The sequence below is a fragment of the Balaenoptera musculus genome, chromosome 11, assembly GCF_009873245.2.
Source record: "Balaenoptera musculus isolate JJ_BM4_2016_0621 chromosome 11, mBalMus1.pri.v3, whole genome shotgun sequence".
NCBI lineage: Eukaryota > Metazoa > Chordata > Mammalia > Artiodactyla > Balaenopteridae > Balaenoptera > Balaenoptera musculus.
Window position 1 is genome coordinate 44,799,446 of NC_045795.1, and position 22,003 is coordinate 44,821,448.

The 22,003-nt window shown below is 38.7% G+C and overlaps 1 protein-coding gene across 2 annotated transcripts in view; it reads left to right on the forward strand.

The window, feature by feature from the left end:
* Positions 1-22,003, forward strand: part of PRIM2 (DNA primase subunit 2) — a 291,365-nt gene that overhangs the window by 194,117 nt on the left and 75,245 nt on the right. For both annotated transcript variants that reach the window (XM_036870754.1, XM_036870755.1), the window contains exon 10: positions 237-422. In XM_036870754.1, the coding sequence (XP_036726649.1) occupies positions 237-422 (186 nt within the window). The remainder of the gene's footprint in view (positions 1-236; positions 423-22,003) is intronic.

Sequence of the window (22,003 nt, forward strand, 5' to 3'; positions counted from 1 at the left end):
TAATAATATGTTTTATTCAATGCAATATATCTAAAATATTATCATTTTGACATGTAATCAATATTAAAATATTAATAAGAATTAATCTGTAATCACAGTGAGACAGTAATAACTTCCTTATGGTTTTTTGTTTTTATTTCAATTAAACTGAATTTATGATTTGCAAATTCGATTGATTTTTGCAACAAATATTGTGGGGGACCTGATAAATAACAAAACACTCTTTTTTCTTGTAGCTTTCTACCAAATCCTTCCCACCTTGCATGCGTCAGCTACATAAAGCCCTGCGGGAAAATCACCATCTTCGTCATGGGGGCCGCATGCAGTACGGCCTCTTCCTGAAGGGCATTGGCCTAACCTTGGAACAGGCATTGCAGTTCTGGAAGCAAGAATTTATCAGAGGAAAGATGGATCCAGACAAGGTAATTTTGAAAAATCAGAGTAGAAACTGAAATTCTAATTTGGTCTGAGGACTAAAAGGTTTGTTTTTTGAATATGCCCTGAAATGTAGTTGAAAATTCTGTAAGTGTGTCTACAGTTTCATTTAGGTGAAAAGAAACTCACGTATTAATCTAATAGTTGCTCAACAAAAGATTGGGAAAGTGGATTCAGTTTAAAGGGTAAGATCGAAACAGCAATGTAAGATGTAAAATAATGCTTGAATGAAGAGTCGTCTTCTTGGTAGGTAAACTGCCAGTAGTTGTTATAACTGAAATTGCGTTCTGAGTTGTATTTCTGTAGGAATGTGTGTGTGTGTGTGTGTGTGTGTGTGTGTAATATGTATAGACATATATACATACATGCACATGTAATGTTAATTTCAGGACCGAGAAATGTTGAGAACAAATAAAGTGAAAACAGCTTAGAATGCATTCTGTTGTGTTATGTGGAATCTTTCACAGGGAATTTTTATTTTTATTTTTTATTTATTTTTATAAATTTATTTATTTATATATTTATTTTTGGCTGTGTTGGGTCTTCATTGCTGCGCGCGGGCCCTCTCCAGTGGCGGTGAGCGGGGGCTACTCTTTGTTGTGGTGTGTGGACTTCTCATGGCGGCGGCTTCTCCCGTTGCGGAGCATGGGCTCTAGGCATGCGGCCCTCAGTAGATGTGGCATGCGGGTCCAGCAGTTGTGGCTCTCGGGCCCCAGAGCGCAGGCTCAGCAGCTATGGCGCACAGGCCCAGCCACTCCGCGACATGTGGGATCCTCCTGGACCAGGTCCTGAACCCGCGTCCCCTGCGTTGGCAGGCAGATTCTCAACCACTGTGCCACCAGGGAAGCCCATCACAGGGAATTTTTAGATAGACGTTTATCACTGTAAACCTGAGAACTGCCTTTAAATCTGTTCATACTTCTCAGATTCCCACTCCTATTCCTTATTTCTCTTAAGTAGGACTAGCTAATAACGTTACGGTTTCTCGTCCCTTCTATGGCTTAGCACTGTGGGATGAATCACATTTTTTATTGTTTATTTCTTGTTTGTTTCTTCTTAGGGAAGATAAACTATAGGACAAAGAATATTTACCAAGTAAATTTTATAATGACACTTTATTATGTCTTGTATCAGTTTGCTCGGGCTGCTGTAACAAAATACCACAGACCGGGTGCCTTAGACAACAGAAATGTATGTCCTCACAGCTCTGGAGGCTGGAAGTACACGGTCCAGGTGTGGGAGGATTTGGTTTCTCCTGAAGCCTCTCTCCTGGCTTCCAGCAGTTGCCTTCTTGGCTGTGTCCTCACGGGGCCTTTTCTCTGTGTGTCCACCTCTCTGGTTTCCCTTCCTCCTCTTAGAAGGACCCCAGTCCTGTTGGATTAGAGTCCCACCATTATAACCTTATTTAACTTTCATTACCTCTTTAAATGCCCTATCTCCAAATACAGTCACATTGGGAGTTAGGGCCTCAACAGATGAATTTTAGGACACAGTTCAGTCCATAACACGTCTCTAGCTTTATGCTTTTTTAAAAAGTTCAGCCTCTTTTATAATATATTATAAAAATCTCTTGCAGTTTTTACAGATTTGTTTTAAAAACTGTTATCATTGATAACTGTCCATAGAAGCTTAAATTTATCATTGAGTAGAGTTTTCTTTAAACATGATTTTGGATAATGTTTACTAAATAATAATAAATCAAATAATTCTGGATAATGTTATATTTCTTTTATTTTAAAGGTAACATATTCTGATTATAGGAAGTATGAAAAATACAGAAAATTTTCCCATCATTTTCTCATTCATAAATAATTACTGTCAACGTTTTAGCCTTTCTCTTTAGTCTAGATAGCTAGGTATCATTGTTTTTTCCCATTAAAAAAATTGACATTATATTATGATCATTTTCCCAGGTTGTTGAATCATTTTTGAAAATATCATTTGTGTTAGTTGCATGACAACACATCATTTGAAAGTGATATAATTTGCTTAATCATTCCCCTATTATTGAACGCTTGGTTGTGTCTATTTGACTCTGTCATAAATGTTATTGCAACCAATACCCTGAGCACATAAATCTGATTATAGTTCAGATTATGTCCTCTGTATATGTTCACCAGGGAACCAGTTTACCTGGTGAAAAACTGTAGACAGTTTTGAAGTTTTGATGCATGCTATCATGTTATGAAATGACTGGAAAGGCTTTAAATTAGGCTCTCATCAAGCTATGCAAGAACCTTGCTGTGTCACTGACATCATTATATGTTATTACTTGATAATGTTTTTTGACCTTTTTATTAAGAATTTGATGTATTAAGTAGGTAGGTGTGTTAGGGTTCTGCAGAGAAACAGAACCAATAGAATATGTATGTGTGTGTGTGTGTGTACACGTGTACAAAAAGAGATGTATTGTATGGAATGGCCCGTGTGATTATGGAGGCTGAGTCACCAAACTCTGTGAGCAGCGGGCTGGAGACCCAGGAAGAAAGAGCCGGTGTTTCAGTTTGAGTCTGAAGGCAGGAAAAAAATCCATGTCTGAGCTCATGGCCCTCAGGCAGGAGGAAATAACCTTAGTCGCAGGAGGGTTGGCCTTTTTGTTCCATTCAGGCCTGCAGAGGATTGGATGAGACACCCCCTCCACCCCCGCAATGGGGGAGGCATCTGCTCTGCTCAGTCCACCAATTCAGATGTTAACCTCGTCTAGAAACACCCTCACAGACACACCTGAAATAACGTCTGACTGGAGGTCTGGGCACCCTGATGGTCAAAAAATTAACTGTCACAGTAGATAAGTACTTATGAGCTGTGGTTTTGAAGTGAAGAGAGAGAGAAGTTGAGGTAGCATTTTAGCTTGGTTTGTGCTGTAACTAAGCGGGGAAAAGAGGAGCGTGAGATACGGGAAAGCTTGATCTGGGTGCCAGGCCTTTGGCTTGTGCGTCTGTTCACTGACCGCCCTCTTTTGTGTGTATCTGGGGTGGCCTCCTATCAATGTCATCAGTATTTCGTTATTTTTAAACCTATGTGTTTGAAAATATTTTTCAAATGGGGTTTTTATTTTATTTTATAATATAAAAGTAGTTTTCTTCAAAAATTATTGTAAAAGAAAATCAATAATTTTTACCTTTCTAGATAATACATAGCAGTCTGTATTTTCATTAGCTTATTATTGATTACAGCAAATGTATTATTTTGACTAAAAGATTTTAACGTACACTTATGATTTACTGTCTGTTTAGTGTTCTGTTGTTACAGAGTCTGTTTTTGTAAATAAACATTCATATTTTTCTCAATTATATCTTCATATTTTTCCAATGAAATGTAATTTAGTATCCCTTTATGAAAATATTCTCTTCAACTTAATAATTGTACCTACTTGTTAAATGGTACATACAATTAAAAATACTCTTTAGAGGTGTAGAAAATTGATTGCTTAAAGTACTATTTATAGAGAATGGTTATGGAGGATATATTAGACATTTTTTGTAGTGCTCTAATTAAAGGACTTGATGTTGAACCCAGGAATGATTTGGCACATTCACTTCTGTTGAATAGCTTATTTCCTGACAGTGCAGGATATTTTTGAGGTGATTTAGTCAGTGTCAACTGGACGACTTCTTTACTGTGGTTTCCCAGATGACCATATGACTGATTTCTTTCTCTTTACATTCATGCCCTCATTGTAACTTATTTGAGATACATTGCTTTGTGCATCTGAGCAAAAATTATGGGTACCTCGCCATTTCTTTTGAAGCAGCAGGAAGCAATCAGTACTTCTAGCACTTTTGAGCTGTAACTTCTCTCCCCAGCTACACTGCCTAGAACTGAACATTTCTTCTACCTAACTCCTTTCCAAAAATTAAGCTTTGTTCCTTGTAAATTGACTGCCTGAGCAGTGACTGTCTCTTTCTCTCATCTTCCTTGCTTGGTTAGTTGCAGGCATTTATTTAGTTGTTTGTTTGTTTTAAAAAAAACTTTGAATACTTTTCTCTGTAAGGTTTTACTTAATGTTGGAGGGGAATTTGTTGTCTGTATTGTAAAATAATCTAAAACTGTATGTATTAGTTTTTGTAACTGTCATCCAGAGTGTATTAAAGTAGCATGTTCCTATATACCCCTTATTAAGGTTAAGCAATTTTTGTATTATAATCTGCAAATTCTTGTTTTCTCTTATAGTCAGTTTTTGTGTGTGGTGGGGGGCTGCGATACACAGCTTGTGGGATGTGGGATCTTAGTTCCCCAACCAGGGATTGAACCTGGGCCCTTGGCAGTGAGAGTCCTAACCACTGGACCGCCAGGGAATTCCCTCTTATAGTCAGTTTTGAATAGTAATAGTGCGATTGTGGAAGCAGCTGAAGGTTCTGATGCTCACTGTTAGTTATTGTTTATTAGGAATTCGATGTACTAAGTCCCTCTGTGTATGTAAGAAGTAGCCATCTGTCTATAAAATGCTTATTCAGAGTTGTTAGTTTGGAATGGTTATTTTTCTGTTCCTTTAAAACTATTTTCAGACTAGCATACACATGCCAGTAGATGGTATTAATAACATGTAGAGGCGCCACCTTATATGGCTCCTAGTGACTTGCTACCAGGTTATGCTCTTATATTTTCAGGCACTTCTCACTACCTCATATTTATTTATTGTTTATTTGTTTATCACCTTCAATTAGAATAAAACTATAGAGAAGCAGATATCTTGTCTTTCTTGTTCACTGCTTCATGTTCAAGCACCTAGAACATACCTGACTCATAGTAGAGACTCAATAAATGTTTTTGAATGAAGTAAATAATAAGTCCCCATAAAAATAAATGTACAGAAAACTAGAAAACTTGGCCCAATTTCCCCAAATTCCTTCACATAAATTAGAGCGTAGTACTATACAGTTGTTATTACATTTATAGTGAACTTGAACCTGAATGAAACCAAGAATTTTAGTGTAACCTGAAATTTGCAATAGAAGTTATTGATTTTATAGATTAAAAGGGACTTCTCATCATTGGCTTGCCCAGGAGTCCATAAAAAGGTTAAGACATAAAAAGGTTAAGAGCCCTTAAAGTTTATCGTAGCAGAGGATAGGGCTTCTAGTTTATTGTCTGACACTTAGTTCGTTGTTCATTAATTGCAGTTTTCATTTTTTTCTGCTATATTAGGAATAAAATGCCTATATTGATCTACCTTCATTGAATTTTGTACATGTCATCTTTATAACTTATCAAATTATAGTATTTATGTTTGCATGTGTGCCTTAAGAGTGGATTCTGAGTGACTTGAATGCAGGGACTCTGATTTTTCCACTTTGGGTCTCGAGGACTTAGCACAAGACCTGGCAGCTCTTAGATGTTTGCTGGACACATGGTAAATTCTGCCGAAGTTTTAAAAAAGTGGTTTTCAGTATGAGAAAATAAATCCTTTTTGTTTCTTTTTAGATAGAGGTATATTTCTAACAAGTTATAAAATATTAATAGTCGTTTTAGTATTTTAGCCAAATTTGTTCTCCTCCATCTATTTTTCTAAATCAGAATATGGGTTGGAAAAATATACAACTATATAAGAAGTGGTAACCAGTTATTACTACTCAATGTCCAGAAATACCGTATATACTCAGTTACTAATATTTAAATAATACATTAGTCAAGTTGTGATTTTTATTAAAAATACAAAGAAATATGTGCGTGTGTGTGTGTGTAGACGAACATACATATTCCACCTAATTTGTGTCCATCACTCAGCAGACTTGCATTGAGTGTTGACCATGGACGGGTGCTGTTCTAGACGCACTGTAGTAAAAGACACAGACCTTATTTATGAGGACTTTACAGTCTCCTGGAAAAAAACAGATAAATACAAACATACAAATTCAGTAAGATAATTGTGGGATAGAGGTGGTCATGGGATTCTATAGCAGAACAGAGGAGGGAGCTGACTGAGAGAAGAGTTGCGGAGTGTGTCAGTGAGGAGGTTATATTTGCTGGGTGAAGTTAGGGAGTTCTCCAGAGAAAGAAGGGAATTCTGTGCAGAGGGGGACCTTGGATGAGCGAGTATAGCCCATCTTGTAGGTGGTGGGAACTGAACTGTGAAAGTGTACTTGTGGCAGAGATGATTCTGCAGATGTAGGCTTTTTTTTCTTTAATGTAATTACTAAGAATAGAAGGATTAATAGCTAGTAGGAAGTGGTCTTGCTACATAAATGACTGCCAACTTGGACCAGCTATGTAGGGTCATTGATAACTGTAATTTTAAAGATACATAATTTAATATCTTTGAATATTCACTAAAATTGTATAATCAATCTGAGATGCTATGAAAGTTTACTGACAGAAAGAAAATAGTATGGACAAGGTTTCCACTTAAAATCCAACTTGGTTCAAATGAATTTGGCTTCTTTAAATATGGATTTTAGATTATATGGGCCAACATTGATTTTTTAAAAGCCTTTTTGCTTTAAGATTTTAATCTATTTGGTAATAGGGTAAGTTGAGAGATAGAAGTAACCAGAACACAATTACACAACATGATGGTGAAAATGAGAGTGTCAGTGAGGTGATGTGGAGATGGGAAGTTACTAGAGGGGACCATGCTGGAGGAGGTTTGGTGAAGATCAGTCTCGAATCGGGGTTTGAAGGAAGTGATGGTGGATCCCAACCTCCTAATTCATCCCCCCCAACCCACTTTGCCCCCTTGGTGTCCATACGTTTGTTCTCTACATGTGTGTCTATTTCTGCCTTGCAAACCGGTTCATCTGTACCATTTTTCTAGATTCCACATATATGTGTTAATATATGATATTTGTTTTTCTCTTTCTGACTTACTTTACTCTGTATAACAGTCTCTAGGTTCATCCACATCTCTACAAATGACCCAATTTCATTCCTTTCTGTGGCTGAGTAATATTCCATTGTATATATGTACCACATCTTCTTTATCCATTCGTCTGTCGATGGGCATTTAGGTTGCTTCATGACCTGGCTCTTGTAAATAGTGCTGCAGTGAATATTAGGGTGCATGTGTCTTTTTGAATTATGGTTTTCTCTGGGTATATGCCCAGTAGTGGGATTGCTGGGTGGTATGTTAGTTCTATTTTTAGTTTTTTAAGGAACCTCCATACTGTTCTCCCTAGTGGCTGTATCAGTTTACATTCCCACCAGCAGTGCAAGAGGGTTCCCTTTTCTCCACACTCTCTCCATCAGTTGTTGTTTGTAGATTTTCTGATGATGCCTATTCTAACTGGTGTGAGGTGTACCTCGTTGTAGTTTTGATTTACATTTCTCTAATAATTAGTGATATTGAGCATCTTTTCATGTGCCTCTTGACCATCTGTGTGTCTTCTTTGGAGAAATGTTTATGTAGGTCTTCTGCCCATTTTTAGATTGGGTTGTTTGTTTTTTTAATATTGAGCTGCATGAGCTGTGTATATATTTTGGAGGTTAATCCTTTGTCCGTTGATTTCTTTGCAAATATTTTCTCCCATTTTGAGGGTTGTCTTTTCATCTTGTTTTTAGTTTCCTTTGCTGTGCAAAAGCTTTTAAGTTTCATTAGGTCCCATTTGTTTATTTTTGTTTTTATTTCCATTACTCTAAGAGGTGGGTCAGAAAAGATCTTGCTGTGATTTATGTCAAAGAGTGCTCTTCCTGTGTTTTCGTCTAAGAGTTTTATAGTGTCCAGTCTTACATTTAAGTCTTTAATCCACTTTGAGTTTATTTTTGTGTATGGTGTTAGGGAGTGTTCTAACTTCATTATTTTACATGTAGCTGTCCAGTTTTCCGAGCCCCACTTACTGAAAAGGCTGTCTTTTCTCCATTGTATATCCTTGCCTCCTTTGTCATAGATTAGTTGACGATAGATGTGTGGGTTTATCTCAGGGCTTTCTGTCCTGTTCCATTGATCTATAACCAAGTCTTTATTTTTGTCAGCTGGTTCGGGGGTTGTTGTGATTTTTGGTGGTTGTTATTTTTCAATCTCTGTTTTCAGACTTCTTTGTGGACCTGACCTGTCAGTATATTTGAATACCATTTTTATTTCGGTGCATATTGTACTAGATGGTAAGGGATTCTAGTATTAAAACATCAGCCATTTCCAGAGAACATTCTGTTGCTATGAATGATCTTGTAGCAAACTAACTGCTTTAGGGTATACTTTACTCCCAAAATATTAGCTTCATAATGTAGGATTTTAATATTAGATTTAATTGTATTGAGTGTGAATATTTATGATATATTAAAAATTTAATAATAAAGCTTTTTCAGTGGGGGTTGGGGATATTTGAAAATTGCACTTAGGCATCAGATAGGATTCTTTGGATTTGTGAATGATTCTACAAGAGGTATTCAAAGCTTTGAATGTCTTATTCTTTAAATAATTTCTGAGATTCCTGAAATAAATGCACCTGTGCTTTATGCAAATAAAATATATTTAATGAATCATAGTACAGTTTTATGCAAGTTTTTCTTAGTTGTAATTATAATTTACATGCCAGTCTACCTGAGAAAAAGCCTTACCCTTTTTGCAAGAGATAAAATTAATCAAACCTCTGTTGAAAGCATGAAGAAACATAGCACTAAAATATTCTTTCAGTTGGAACTTGGATATTAAATCCCTTCAGCCACTAGCTTTGTTAAGAGTTAAATTGAGCTATATAATTCTTCTCATAAATTCAAAGCACATTGTCCTCTTAATCAGATTGCTCATAGAGCTGTTGTCTGAATTGCTTTGACCTGACTCTTTTGGACGTTAAGCGCACCATAGATCATGTATGTGTGACGTAGCTGAGTTCCTGTCCCTGGTGAGGGTGTACCCGAGGTCTACTACGTGTTGTTATAATTGGGTCAGGCAACGTTTAGCACTGTGAAAACGCTTATTTTTTGTCCCAGAATCCAGCTCACATCGTGACTTAGAGCAGACCGATGTCATTAAAAGTGGACTACCAAAGGATTAAGTATTTAGCTGGCAGTGTGTGCGTATATGAAGCATATTTATCACTGGGTTTTTCTTTTTAAGACCAGTGGTTCTCCCAGGACCCTGACCAGCAATATCAGCTTCAGCACCATCTGGGGATTTGTCAGAAATGCTGAGTCTCAGAATCAGACTCTGGGGCAGGTCCATAGCTGGTGGTTTCCCAAATCTCCAGGTGAAATTGATGCACACTGAAGGTTGAGAACCATCTTTTAGATGTTGCCCTTATAGAAATGTAAATGGCCATTAGCTTATCAAAATAGAGGCATTGAAAATCTTCAGCTGTTTGTTCTCCTGCCTGTTTCTGTTGCGATTTGAGTATAATGTTGTCCTTTATCAATAGCCTACACTGCATGTCAGGCTATATTTGAAGCCCTACTGCATGTCAGGTACTAGTCAGTACTAAATGAATACATGCAGCAGAGTTCCTCGGCTGGTGCCCTGCTGCTGAATTTCCATTACACTCAATGGTGACCCTGTGGGCCCTTCAGGGAGCTAGGCTGGGCCTGGGGTACCCAGTGTTAGTTGCCTTCAACTGTGAGTAGCTTCTTCCATTTACTCTAGAGGGCTTTACAAATATCATTTTATATGTGCTTATATGAAAAAGGTCGGAAAGAACTAATATAGAGTACAGACTTGGAGTCAGACTGAGTTCATGTTTAGTTCCACTGTATACATACTTTGGCAAATTACCTGGTATGTGTCCTCATCTATAGAAGGTGGACAGTAAGTGGGTATACATCTGTGGATATATAGATATATCCCTATATACATTTGATTGATGTAGTGAGGATTCGGTAAAGACTTAGCACAGATTCTCACATGTAGTAAGCACTAGCTCTTCTTATTCTAGGACTTCCAAGGAAGGAGAGGTTCGCTTGATGCAGAGTAATCAGTAAAGTTTCCACTGGTAGAATAGAATCTGTGCTGGCTTATTAAGGCTTCATGTAACCTAGACTAGAGAGGAAGTTTAGGGGGAAAGAAGAGAACTGGGGACCAAATTCCAGCAGAGATGTTGGGTTGGACAAAAAGTTCATTCGAGTTTTTCTGTAACATCTTATGGAAAAACCCAAACGAACTTTTTGGCCAGCCCAATAGTTTGTTTCAGGAAACGTTCAAAGGATTTAGACTAATGGAGTGTATTTCAGGCTGTTCTTGGGAACTCTTAGGTTCCAGAGCAAAGGGGGCAGAAGTTTACAGGGGAGACTGAGGTGTTTGATTTCTGTCCCCACTTTAACAAGTGTATTTGTACCTTTGTTTACTTTTATATGTTCGGAGTCTGTATAACATTTCACTTAAAAGGAGGATTTTCCTACTTAAAAATGTTTACAAAATACTATTGTAGTTTATTTGTGTTGTAGAATTTAGGAAAGGAGATGAGAGAGAAAAAGGAGAAAGAGGGAGGTTAGTGCAAGAATAGAGTTGCTTTAAATGAACCTTGTTTTTAGTCAAGAGAAAGCCACTAGTGAGTGTTAAACAGGGGAGAATTGTTTTTTCAGAAGATAGTCTGGAAGTGGTGTGCAACCTTGAGACAGGGAGAGACCAGGTTAGGTCTTCTTGTGGTAAGATTAGGACAAAATAGAGAAGGTGGGTTCAGGAAATGTTCAGGGAACAGTTCGCCAGACAGCCGGAGGGCCGTTGGCCTACAGGTAACAGGAAGGTGGTAGGGAGCTCTGTGAGCACAGGTCGTGGGCGGGGCTGACAGGTCTGGGATCAGAGTCAAGAGAAATGGGTCATGAGTTTGGTTTTATGTGTAAATTTGAATTGATGTCCAAGAAGAAATTCTTCTTGGTTGATTGGTTGGCTTATCTGTTCCTTCCTTCCTCTGTGATTCTTTATGGAACCCTCAGAGTGTGAAAGGCTCTGTCCTGTGAGAGGAAATGTGCAGGGGATGTGGATTTGAGAGTCATTCAGACACAATTGAGAGAAAAGCTTTTTGCAGGTAAATGAACTGGCAGATGGAGAGTGTAGAGGAATGTAGAGAGCAGAGGCTGAACTTTGAGGAATACCTGCCATTTGGGGTAGAAATGGAGGAGCCTGAAGTGAGAACTGAATTACCAGAAATACTGGAGAGAAGGAGAGAATAGTCTGGAGTCCTGGCACTAAGAAAGAGGTGGCTTTCAGAAGTAAGATGTTCTTGCTACTCTTAGTATAGATGGTGTTTTTAGGAAGTTACGTCTAAGAAAAGTACAGAACAGCAGACAGATTTCCTAGTCTTAATGACAGATGAGGAAATAGAGGCAACAGAAATAGAGTGTCTAGAAGCCTAAGAAGTCAGGCAGACAAGAAATGGAACTGTTAGCTGTAACAGACGCCTGTGCGGGCTGAGGTTATCTTCACGTGGGGTGGGCATGAGCAGTGGGCTCCTGGAGATGCAGGAGGAGCTGGGGATGAGCGAGGAGTGAGGCCTGAGGCAATGGGAAGGTCATTTGTGAACATATATTTATAGTGTGATTATTATATAGTGTGAATCCCCTCCTTTGAGGCTCCCTGAGAACAGGGACTGTCTGTCCTTTCCCCCTACCCCGTGCACTCAGCATTTGGCTCGGTGCCTGAAAGGTTGTAGACAGTCAATAAAATGTGTTGAATGAAGGAATGAGATGTGTAAGGAGTTGAGTGAGGATATTTTTCCGAGACCTGCAGGTTTTATGAGAGATTTTAAGTTGATAAAGAAGTGTTAGAAGGAAGCAAGTGGAGCTGGGGAGGCTTGTGCCTACTGCCCGTCTCTCCAGTAAATGAAGTGGGAGATCACTTAGCAGAAGAATCTGGTGCTGTCAGGGCTTGAGGAAAATTGAAGAAAGTGTAGAATAACACTTTCCGGACCTGTACAAGCAAAGGAGTTCACCTATGATAAATACAGAGATTGAAAAGCTGCAGAATGAGTCCAGTTTGACCACTTACTGAGTGCCTCGCATTTGCCAGGAACCATAATTAATACTTTACACACATCCTCTTAAAACAATCCTAAGAGATGGGTGTTATTTATTATTTAGGTCTCGCTTACTGATGAGAAAACCATGCTAGACCATAAATTTGTATCGGCTAAGTCAGCACTGTTACATTGCTTTCTCTAGCAATCCTCGTGGCAGGCGAGCAGAAGCAGACAGGGCAGAAGGTAACATTTACGCAGGTTTAGGAACTGGCAACACAGGCATGCTGTCACTAAGTCCTTTCCATGTTCCTTATTTCATTTAATCTTACAACAACACTGCGAGATAAATACCCTCCGTTTATGGAGAGTTTAACGATTTTTCTCCAGGCGGCAGAGGTGGTACTTGAGCAGACCTGAGTTAGAATCCAGGTCTGTTTTATTCCAGACCATGTGCTTTCCCCAGCACTCTCAGGAGGAACAGGCGTGTTGTGTAGAAGGTGGGCATGTCTGACCAGCCGTGTAAACCCAAGAAGGCGCAGCTTAGAATAGAGGTTTACAGTTCTGTGTCTAATCACCAGAGCTGCAATCACATATATCATCATTAAAAAGGGGGCAACAGTAACACTTACTAAAATGTCGCAAAGAAATAAGAATATGCATGAACTACTGTGTAATATATAAAGTACTAAGCCATTATTAGTTAGTAATAATTTTAAAAAATTGATAAATGGTTTAGTCTATAATCATTCATATGTTTTCTCCATGTATTTGTAAGTTAACTTGTGGACACAAACTTTAGTTTAATTGGTTATGATTTTGGCTTTTCTTTCAAAGAAAATTTTGTTTTGCTTGAATATTCACATTAGCTATATCTTAGGAAAGTAATTGGAATGTAATAAAAAGTAGTTTCTAGTAAAAGTAGGCTAATCTTTGTCACTATTGATCTTGAGTAGCAATTTAAAGGTACCCTTAGCAGTTACCAAGTCTCTAGAATGTATTTTTTAAAGTTTTATTCGATGAAATTTCTGTTATATTCTCTCTTCTCAGTATTTTAATGTATAATAAAGATGTATGCATGTTAAGGGTTTAACTCTTATCTCCATGCTTTCCATTGCATTTGGAATACGAATTCTAGATAACACAGTATAAGAATTAATATTTAAACATTGACTTGAACAGGCTGGATTTGCTTTCAAGAATTGTCAAGAGGCTAGCTAGTCAAATGTTCAATTAAATTATGTATTGTGTTAAATCTATCATTAGAATAAAATGGGTGATATTATCCCTTCCTCCCAACACTATTCTGGTGAAAAGTAGCTTTAGTAATAAACTGCTTTTGCTGTTCTACTCCAAATGCTTTCAATTCTTAAATTATGAAAATGAGATAAAAGGTAGAAGACTTCAACTTTAATCATTCATTTATAACTGTTGTCTTCTCAGTGATACCTTATGGATTATGTTGTATTTAAATGACATTTTACCCAACATTTTAAAAGGTAGGCTAAATTTTTGTTGTTAATATGTGCAGTGCTCTTAGGAAAAAATGACAGTGAGAAGGTACTAATTTAAGGTTTCACAGAGTCTATTCTGGTAGTAAATTGACTACAGATAAATTGGGTATGTGTAAACTCCAAAATGGGTCAGACTTCGGATGCTAGGGGATTTTTTTCTCCAGAAGTTTTATTAAAGTTAGGAATCTCGAGGGCTCGAAATGTGGAGAAGAATGTACACTTGGCTTTCTTCAACAACCCACTGTGTCTTTTATCACCCATCGTGTTCCTATAAATCTTTCTTGATTTATTTTTTACTTGTTTTTGCTTAAAAAAAAAATTACTTGGCACCATCTTTCCAGTTAGTTTACTTCTTGGTGAAGTAGGATTTCATTTTATTTTAAAAATAACCAGATAGCTATATTGCCCCTGTAACAACATACATTTCTCTTTATAGTAAGAGACTGTGAGTTCCCGGGGTTGTGAGGACCCAGAGGATGGTTGAGCTTTAATGGTGCAGTTGTTGTATGCAGCTCAGTGAGAAGAGTAGGAATCCTAACCAGGTAAGGAACAGAGGGATGTTTACTCAAGGAGAGGTCTGCATGGTCCATGTTTTGGACTGGCAAGAATGCCATCTTTTAAGGGAAGCACCGGTTTAAGTGAGAATATAGATTCAGAGAAGAATGAGGCATCGGATGCTCAGGTTAAAAAATCTGAATGGTGAGAGTGATGTTGATGAGGCGTCTTAAGAAGTGGATTGCTTTTTTGACTTAGGAGCCTTAGGATAATCTTGCCATTTTCTTTTGTACTATCCCAGATCTGCCCAAGCCAACCTGTGTTAAGACTGTTTTATTTTTCCATTTAACAAATATTTATTGAGTACCTACTTGTCCCAGAACCTCTTCTAGATTACCAGAGGTACAGCAGTGAACAAAACAGACAAAAATATCAACCCTCTGGAGTTTATATTCTGGTGAGGGGAGATACAATAAACAAAGAAGTAAATTATGTATTAGTTGGTGATAAATGCTATGGAGAAAATTTTACAGGGAGAAGACAGGGAACGTAGGGCTTCTTTTTTTGTTTTCTTTGCACTCTGCGGCATGCGGGATCTTAGTTCCCTGACCAGGGATCGAACCCATGCCCCCTGCATTGGAAGTGCAGTCTTAACCCCGCAGAGAATTCCCACAGGGAATAGAGTTTTGAATAGTAGTCAGGGAAGGTTTAAACAAAACGTGACATTTTACCCACAACTTGAGTTTTGCATAAGAGCTCTGTGTTTGGCATGGTTATTTATATCTTAGTGGGATCTGAATGAGCAAACGTCAGTCCTCACCACTTTACAATGAAGAAAACTTGAGTCAAGGAAAACTGTCCACATTCACCCAGAAATCCAGACCCTGGATCTTAGAGCCTTGGCTGTGGTGATGTGGATCTCTGTGAGCTGAGCTGCAGTGCAGCCAGTGCCAACCAGAAAGTCAGGGCTTGATGAAAGGCCAGCAGGAGACAATGGGATGCCCTTAGGGACGGAGGCCTGGGCAAGCCTGGGAGAGGATGGTCACACACCCAGCCTGCAGTAAGTTCCGTGCATCTTGGGTTTCAGCCACGGAAGTAGTGCCACACCCTTTGTTTTGGAGGGTGATGGTTTAAAAGGAGGTACCAAGCTTCGTGATCACTCTGGGACTGATTGGGGCAGACTCTCTTGCCCTCAGCCCTTTGATCCCAGTAGCCTAGTAGGATGAGTAAACAAGACTTTCATCACACCTAGCCCTGAGGATCCCATGATTTAGTCCAGGTCCTAAACCTTGAGAGGGAGAAAGGTGATTTTCCTACTAGAATCTCAGAAGAATTGCTGCCTATCTTTTTATCCCCACTGGAAATGTTGCAGGAAAGGGAACCCCTTCCAAGGCCTGAGGTGGGCTCTTGTCTAACACTCAGAAATGAATTGTCTGAGGAGACACACGTGCTGACAAAGCAAGAGATTATTGGGAAGGGGCACCTGGGCAGAGAGCAGCAGCGTAGGGGAACCCAGGAGAACTGCTCTGCCACATGACTCACAGTCTCAGGTTTTATGGTAATGGGGTTAGTTTCCGGGTTGTCTCTGGCCAGTCATCTTACTTGGCCCGTATTTGGTCTGACTCAGGGTCCTTGCTGGTGGCTCGTGCATCTCTCAGCCAAGATGGATTCTGGTGTGAGGGTTTCTGGGAGGTTAGCGATCTCCTCCCTCCTCTTTTTGGCCCCTCCCGAATTCTCCCAGTTACTTTTCGGTGGCAACACCATGTTCTCTATCAGGACCTCCTGTTGTGAGACAACTCAGGCAAGTGGTTATCATCGTGCCTGGCCAAGGCGGGTGGTTTCAGTCAACAGTTCCCTAACAGAAAGATACCCCAAAGAGAAATGCTTGTTGTCTACAGTATGGTCTGTGGGTTTGGGGCTGAATTAATTCTTTTACCTACTGTATCCTTTCATTTTTCTTCACACCTTTGCACCTAAAAAGGTCTTTTTTTGCAAACTTTTGTTTCTCTTTTTCCTTTGCATTGAATAAGACTGACTGTCCCTTACACTTTGTCAGCTCTGCAGATAGATTGCAAAATGCTACCCGCACCTCTGAATTTTCACACGGAACTCAAAAAAGTACATAGCAGTCCCTAGGCACTGAAGTCCTAGCCCTGCCCCTGGCAGGTTGGCACTATCATCACCATGCAAAGAATCTAGCGTTCTCTCTGCCCAGCTGTCTTTTTTGCTCCTTCCTTGGGCAGTTTTTAGTGAGAAGGTCTTTGTATAAATACAACCTATTTCCCATAGTCTTTCAAAATAAAAGCCACGATGAAAGTTCATCTCAGATACTTTCCTTCTAATATTAAAAGCCTTGCAAATAAATTGTATTTTATCCTAGTAGATTTACTTAGTGCAGTGGAAAACAAAGCACTGGTCAGAAAGAGTAAACATTTATGAAACAACACACCATCATCATTAGCTGGTAGTGATGAGTAGTTTTGTTCAGTTAATGCGTGTGTCAAGGTAAAGTCAGATTGGTAAAACTGACATTTCACTGGAAATGTGTGGATTAGACATTTTTATTTGTATAAATTTAGATATAATGACAATACTTTTAAACCCCCTTAAAGATGAGTTATGCTTTCCACTTCGATGTTTTTAGCTTTTATCATCGATGTGATGTTTCTTTACTGACAGAGGGGAGAAAATGTATGTTGATAAATTCTACAATTATGCTTTTATTTCTACCTTCAGTTTTAAACCACTTAAAAATTCCCCTGGAAAGTATGTATTTAGAAAAACATAAATCTAGGACATGGTCATTTTATCAGCGTATTTGAATATAATATTCGCTAACAAAAATGATTTCATTCAAGGTAATTAAAGAAGAGATCATGAAATATTTCTCCTGCTTTTCCAGGATTTGTCCCATTCTTTCTGTCTTTACAGGTGGGCGTGGTTTCTCTTTTTTCCTAATGTTACCTGTGCTTTGCTTGCCCTTTCCTCTTGCTTCCTGGTGTGACTGGTGTTAACACACTGTGAACACCTTGACTCTCCTCCTTGCTTTGAGGTCTGGGTGTCCTCATTCTTTAGTGATAATGTTACTACAGAAACACTTTAGCTTGATCCCTGGAATTTCGAGGATGTCATAACACAGCTACTTCCTGTCCCCTCTTCCTGCTTCTTTATCCCTTTCAAAGTGTTGCCTTGGCCGCATATAAATTCAGGCAGATATTTCTGCAGTTTCTAAATTCTTACTGCAGAGACTTAGAGCCAAAGTGCTTTCCAAAAAGTACCTTCTCTAAGGCATTCTCCATCTCTTACTGTTGTTTTCCAATTTATAGGCCTTTAGGACTAGTACAAAAAAATCTGTCTTAATAATGAGCTCGTTCTGATAAGTCAACTCTTAAACATTATTTTAACATAATTTTATGGTGAATATTATCTGCTGCAGTTTTATGTATTTTAATTATTAACTTATTGATTGCACCTTGAGGCCTTTTACACAAAGGATGCAATTTGAATAAGGCTGTGGTAAGCCATTTAATCTCTGTTTACAACTGTATTATGTTTCATTTCAGCCAGTAATGAGAACTCCTAGTGGAGTCCATGGCACGATGATTTACATGTAAATATTGTTTTAAAAGCTATACTTTTGTTAAATTTAGATGTTCACATTCAAGGTCATTCATAAAACTTTATGTGATTTTTTAAAAGATAGTTTAAATCTGCCTGTAGGGTGGATAAGTTTACTGCCTAGAGAAGAGGGAGAGATTGTACTTTCGGATGAGGGAGAGAATTCTGAATAATCAATGGCAGCTAGATGGAATTAATTTCAGTACCACTGGGGATGAATTAGATTTCGTTTAAGCCACTGTTGGTTGGAGCCAAAAAATCATTCCTACTGATCATCTGAGGCCCAGCCCCTGTGTTAACCTTTTCCTAAATATCTGAGCCAGCAATGACTACCCCCCTCAATACCCCTTTTAACGTCAACTAGATTTTAAGTGTCTAAGTAGTAGAAACCTTATCTTAAAGCTTGTATCCTCTTCCCACCCTCGTGGCAGGGAGAGAAAGCTGTATACATAGTCTTTCCTCACTATGTATTCATTGGTTGAAAATGGTCTTAGTAGGTCAAGCTATTAGTTTTTCTCATTACACGTTCCCAGATATGTTACTTTCCCCCCCCCCCCCCTTCATATTTGAATTTAGCTGTAGTAATAAAGACCTGCTTTCCATTTAAAAGGTATAATTAATCAGGAACAAGTTATCATTGTTTCAGGGAACCCCTCCAGCCAGATGACTTGCTCTTCTCACTGTTGCTTATAAGGTGGCTTTTCCTTAGACAAGTGGACCCTGAGTGCCAGAGTGAGTGGCTTGTGGTGTTTTCTCTTTATAAAGAGAAACCAAACCCTAAAGGAGAACATTTTCTATACTGTTTGTAGGGTTTATCGACAGTGAAGGGAAAAAACAGCTATCAACAAGAGATATAGAGGCATATGAAGTAAAAAAAAATGTTATTCTTTTCCTTAGAAATATTTACTATTTTAAATGGCTCTTAGAAAAGTTGACAGATTTAGAGTAAACTTGCTACCCACTGGCATGGATAAGCCATTTGGAATAATTTGTTAAAATAGCGAATGCTAGCATTTGTTGAGTCCTGCAGTGTGCCTGGCAAATTATGAAAATATTCTTATTTAGTCATCAGGAATTCATGTGAAGTGGGCATTATTATTATCTGAATTTTGCAAAGAGGTACCCTGAAGCTCAATGAGTTTCCTAGTAAGTGAAAGGTCCAAGGTTTACAGGATCTTTCTGTCTGCTGGGTAGGCCATACCACAAACACTAGATCTGCACTGATGGAATTGTCCTCTTCATTTAGAAAGACGAAAAAGAAAGGCAGAATATTGAAAGAAACAGAGGAATAGGCATTTCCGAACACCAGGTGGCTTAATTACTGAGCCCTAAATTTAGCAGAGGGGTGAAGAAAATCCCATGATCCTCATTTTTGGAAAGAAATCTAATTTTTTTAGACTAGAAGAACTTACATATTCATAGTATTTAAACTCTATATATACCAATGCTTTAAGGACTGTGAGGGAAAAAATATGTATAAGACGTGACTCATGGCCTCAAGGAATAGTCTGTACCAGACTGATAGAACTTTTATCTTATTATAATACAACTATTGAATTACCTTCTAATTAGTTATAAGCTTTTTGAGGGGTGGGGACCATGGTTTTTTTTTTTTTTTCCGGTTTAAATTTGAGTAACATTTATTGGATACTTGGAAATCTTTCACATACCTTAATAAATAAAACACTAGCCTCTCGAACAGAGTAGTTCAGCTTGTTTCAAAGGAAGTATAGTCTGATAGGGACAGTGTAGACTTTGGAATCAGACCAGAGCTCAGGCCCCATCTGCTGATTATTAGCTGTGTGACTTTGATAAGTCAGCGTCTCCGAACTTAAGTTTTCTTGTCCCTCAAATAAGGATCATAATGGAATTAAATGATAATACTCTTAGTGAACTGCTTATTATTAGTGTCTAATGTATAGAAGGTAATCAATAAAATGTCCTCCCTTTAGTGCTCATTTAATGTGAGGTAGGAAGTGATAAGTACAACGTGAGGGCAAGCTCAAGAGTGAGATGTTGCACCCACCCAGGGTACTCAGAGAGGGCTCCGTGGGGAAACTGATATTTGAATTGAACCAACCTTGAAAGGTGATGGGATTTGTACACGTAGCGTTGGGACGCATGAGTGTTTCATGACTCATGAAATATTTATATAAAGGCTGTTGGTAACATAATGGAGGATCCTTTACACCATGGTTTGGCTAAAGACACAGATCCACTCCTCCAGTGGATGAATCTTACACTGAACCTTGTAAAAGCTGAGTGCCTGTTGTTAGGTCTCAGTGATGGTATTCTTGCTGGATGTGGAGAAGTACCAGGCTGGCTTCACTGCTGTCTGGTGGTCTTAATCCAGGAAGAGAGATTAGAAAATCTAACTGAGTGGTTGCTTGATATGTGTGTTTGGATTTTTTCCCCCAGAATGTCAGGTGTCCAAAGAAAGTTGGCGGTGAGTGCTGAGACGAGATCTGTGCAGAGTTCAGTTTTCTAACGAGCACCAAAAGGCTAACTTCTAGGTAGTCACTTAAGATACCTTTTAGGCCTTGATGTGATCCACAGGTGGTTTAGATCAGTGCCTCTCAGATTTTTCATGTTTGTCACACATATTTGGATATTTGAATTTGGGTGGTACACGTCAAGGATTTGGGTTGACCCCTTCCTTGGCCTTGCCCATACATCTTACTTGCAGCAAGTTGTGCCTTCCTCAAAATCGTATCTGAGGACCTGCTAGGCTCAGGGTCCCACCTGATTGATGTCACAATAACCATCTTTCTTCAGTTGCGGCAAAGATGAATTTACCCTTTGATCAGAATTTAAAGAACTGGTTCAGAAGAGTTCATGGGATACTTGATGGGCTCGATCCTGGACAACATAGATGCCATAGACATTCAGCATCTCCAAGGCAGTATTACTCATTTGTAATAGTTTAGTGCCCTAGGACACAGCATAGTTTTATTTTATTTTTTTAAAATCTATACTGAATCCCTAGATGAACTCATCCCTTTTTTAAGGCTTGTAATGTATCCCTCCAGCCTAGTCTATTGCCTGAGCTCTAGACCCTGATAGCCAAGTGCCTACTTAGGATCTACGTTCTAGATCATACAAACTTGATAATATTTAAAGCATCTCAAACTTGAAGTCTCCAAAAGTGAGCCCCTGGTCCACCAGCCTGCCCCAGATCAACTCCTCCTACAGCCTTTTCCATCTCAGATAATGGCAGTTTCATTCTTTAAGTTGCTCAGATCAAAAACCTTGATGTACGGTCTTTGACTCTTTCTCTCGTACCTACCCTCTCAGCAAATCCTTTTGGTTCAGCCTTGAAGTACATCACTTCTTACCACCCCTGCCGCCAAACGCTGGTCCACGCCATCACCATCTCTCACTTGGATTATCGCAGCAGCCTCCTAATTGCTTTTCCAGCTCTTGTCTCAGAAGATTTGATCATTGTCAATAGAGCAGGGGAAGAAGGGCCACTGTTTAGGCCAGTATTTTCTCTAAAAGCAATTTAAAATTCCTTCAAGCCCTTGGACAAAAGTTCTCTGAATACCCCGTAGAGTTTCATGCCCCAGATTTTGATAGGAGTGATTTTTTTCCCCCCCATGTATTGTTGACCATAATGTAAGAGTTGCTCAGTATGGCCCCTGTGAATGTCTGACTTGAAATTGACCAGTCTCTTGATTGACTGTTGCCCTATATACCTTAGATATATTACTAATCTTAAAGTAATGTGAATGTTATAAACTACACTCACTACCAAAAGTATACTGAACATAATCTCGTCTTCTTTTTAATGATTTAGAATGAACTTCAGGATTTGGACCTGCTGCAGGCTGGTCGTTAGGAACATCAGTTACCACTGTGCAGTAAAGAAAGTGCTGGTTAGGAGAGATTTCCAGTTGAGTTAAGTGTCAGAAAAAGCAGCTCTCTCTCTCTAATATTAAAAGTAGTTTATTAAATTTTTCTGTTTATTTTTTTCCTCTGAAATTTGGAACATAAGGTCATCTGCGGTATGATGGTAGTGTATTTTGTTGTGGACTTGCCAGCATTGTTGGTTGACTGGTGGATTTTATATATCACTTAAAAAAGGAAAGTTCAGTAATTGACTTGTGCAGGTATTTTATTTGACTT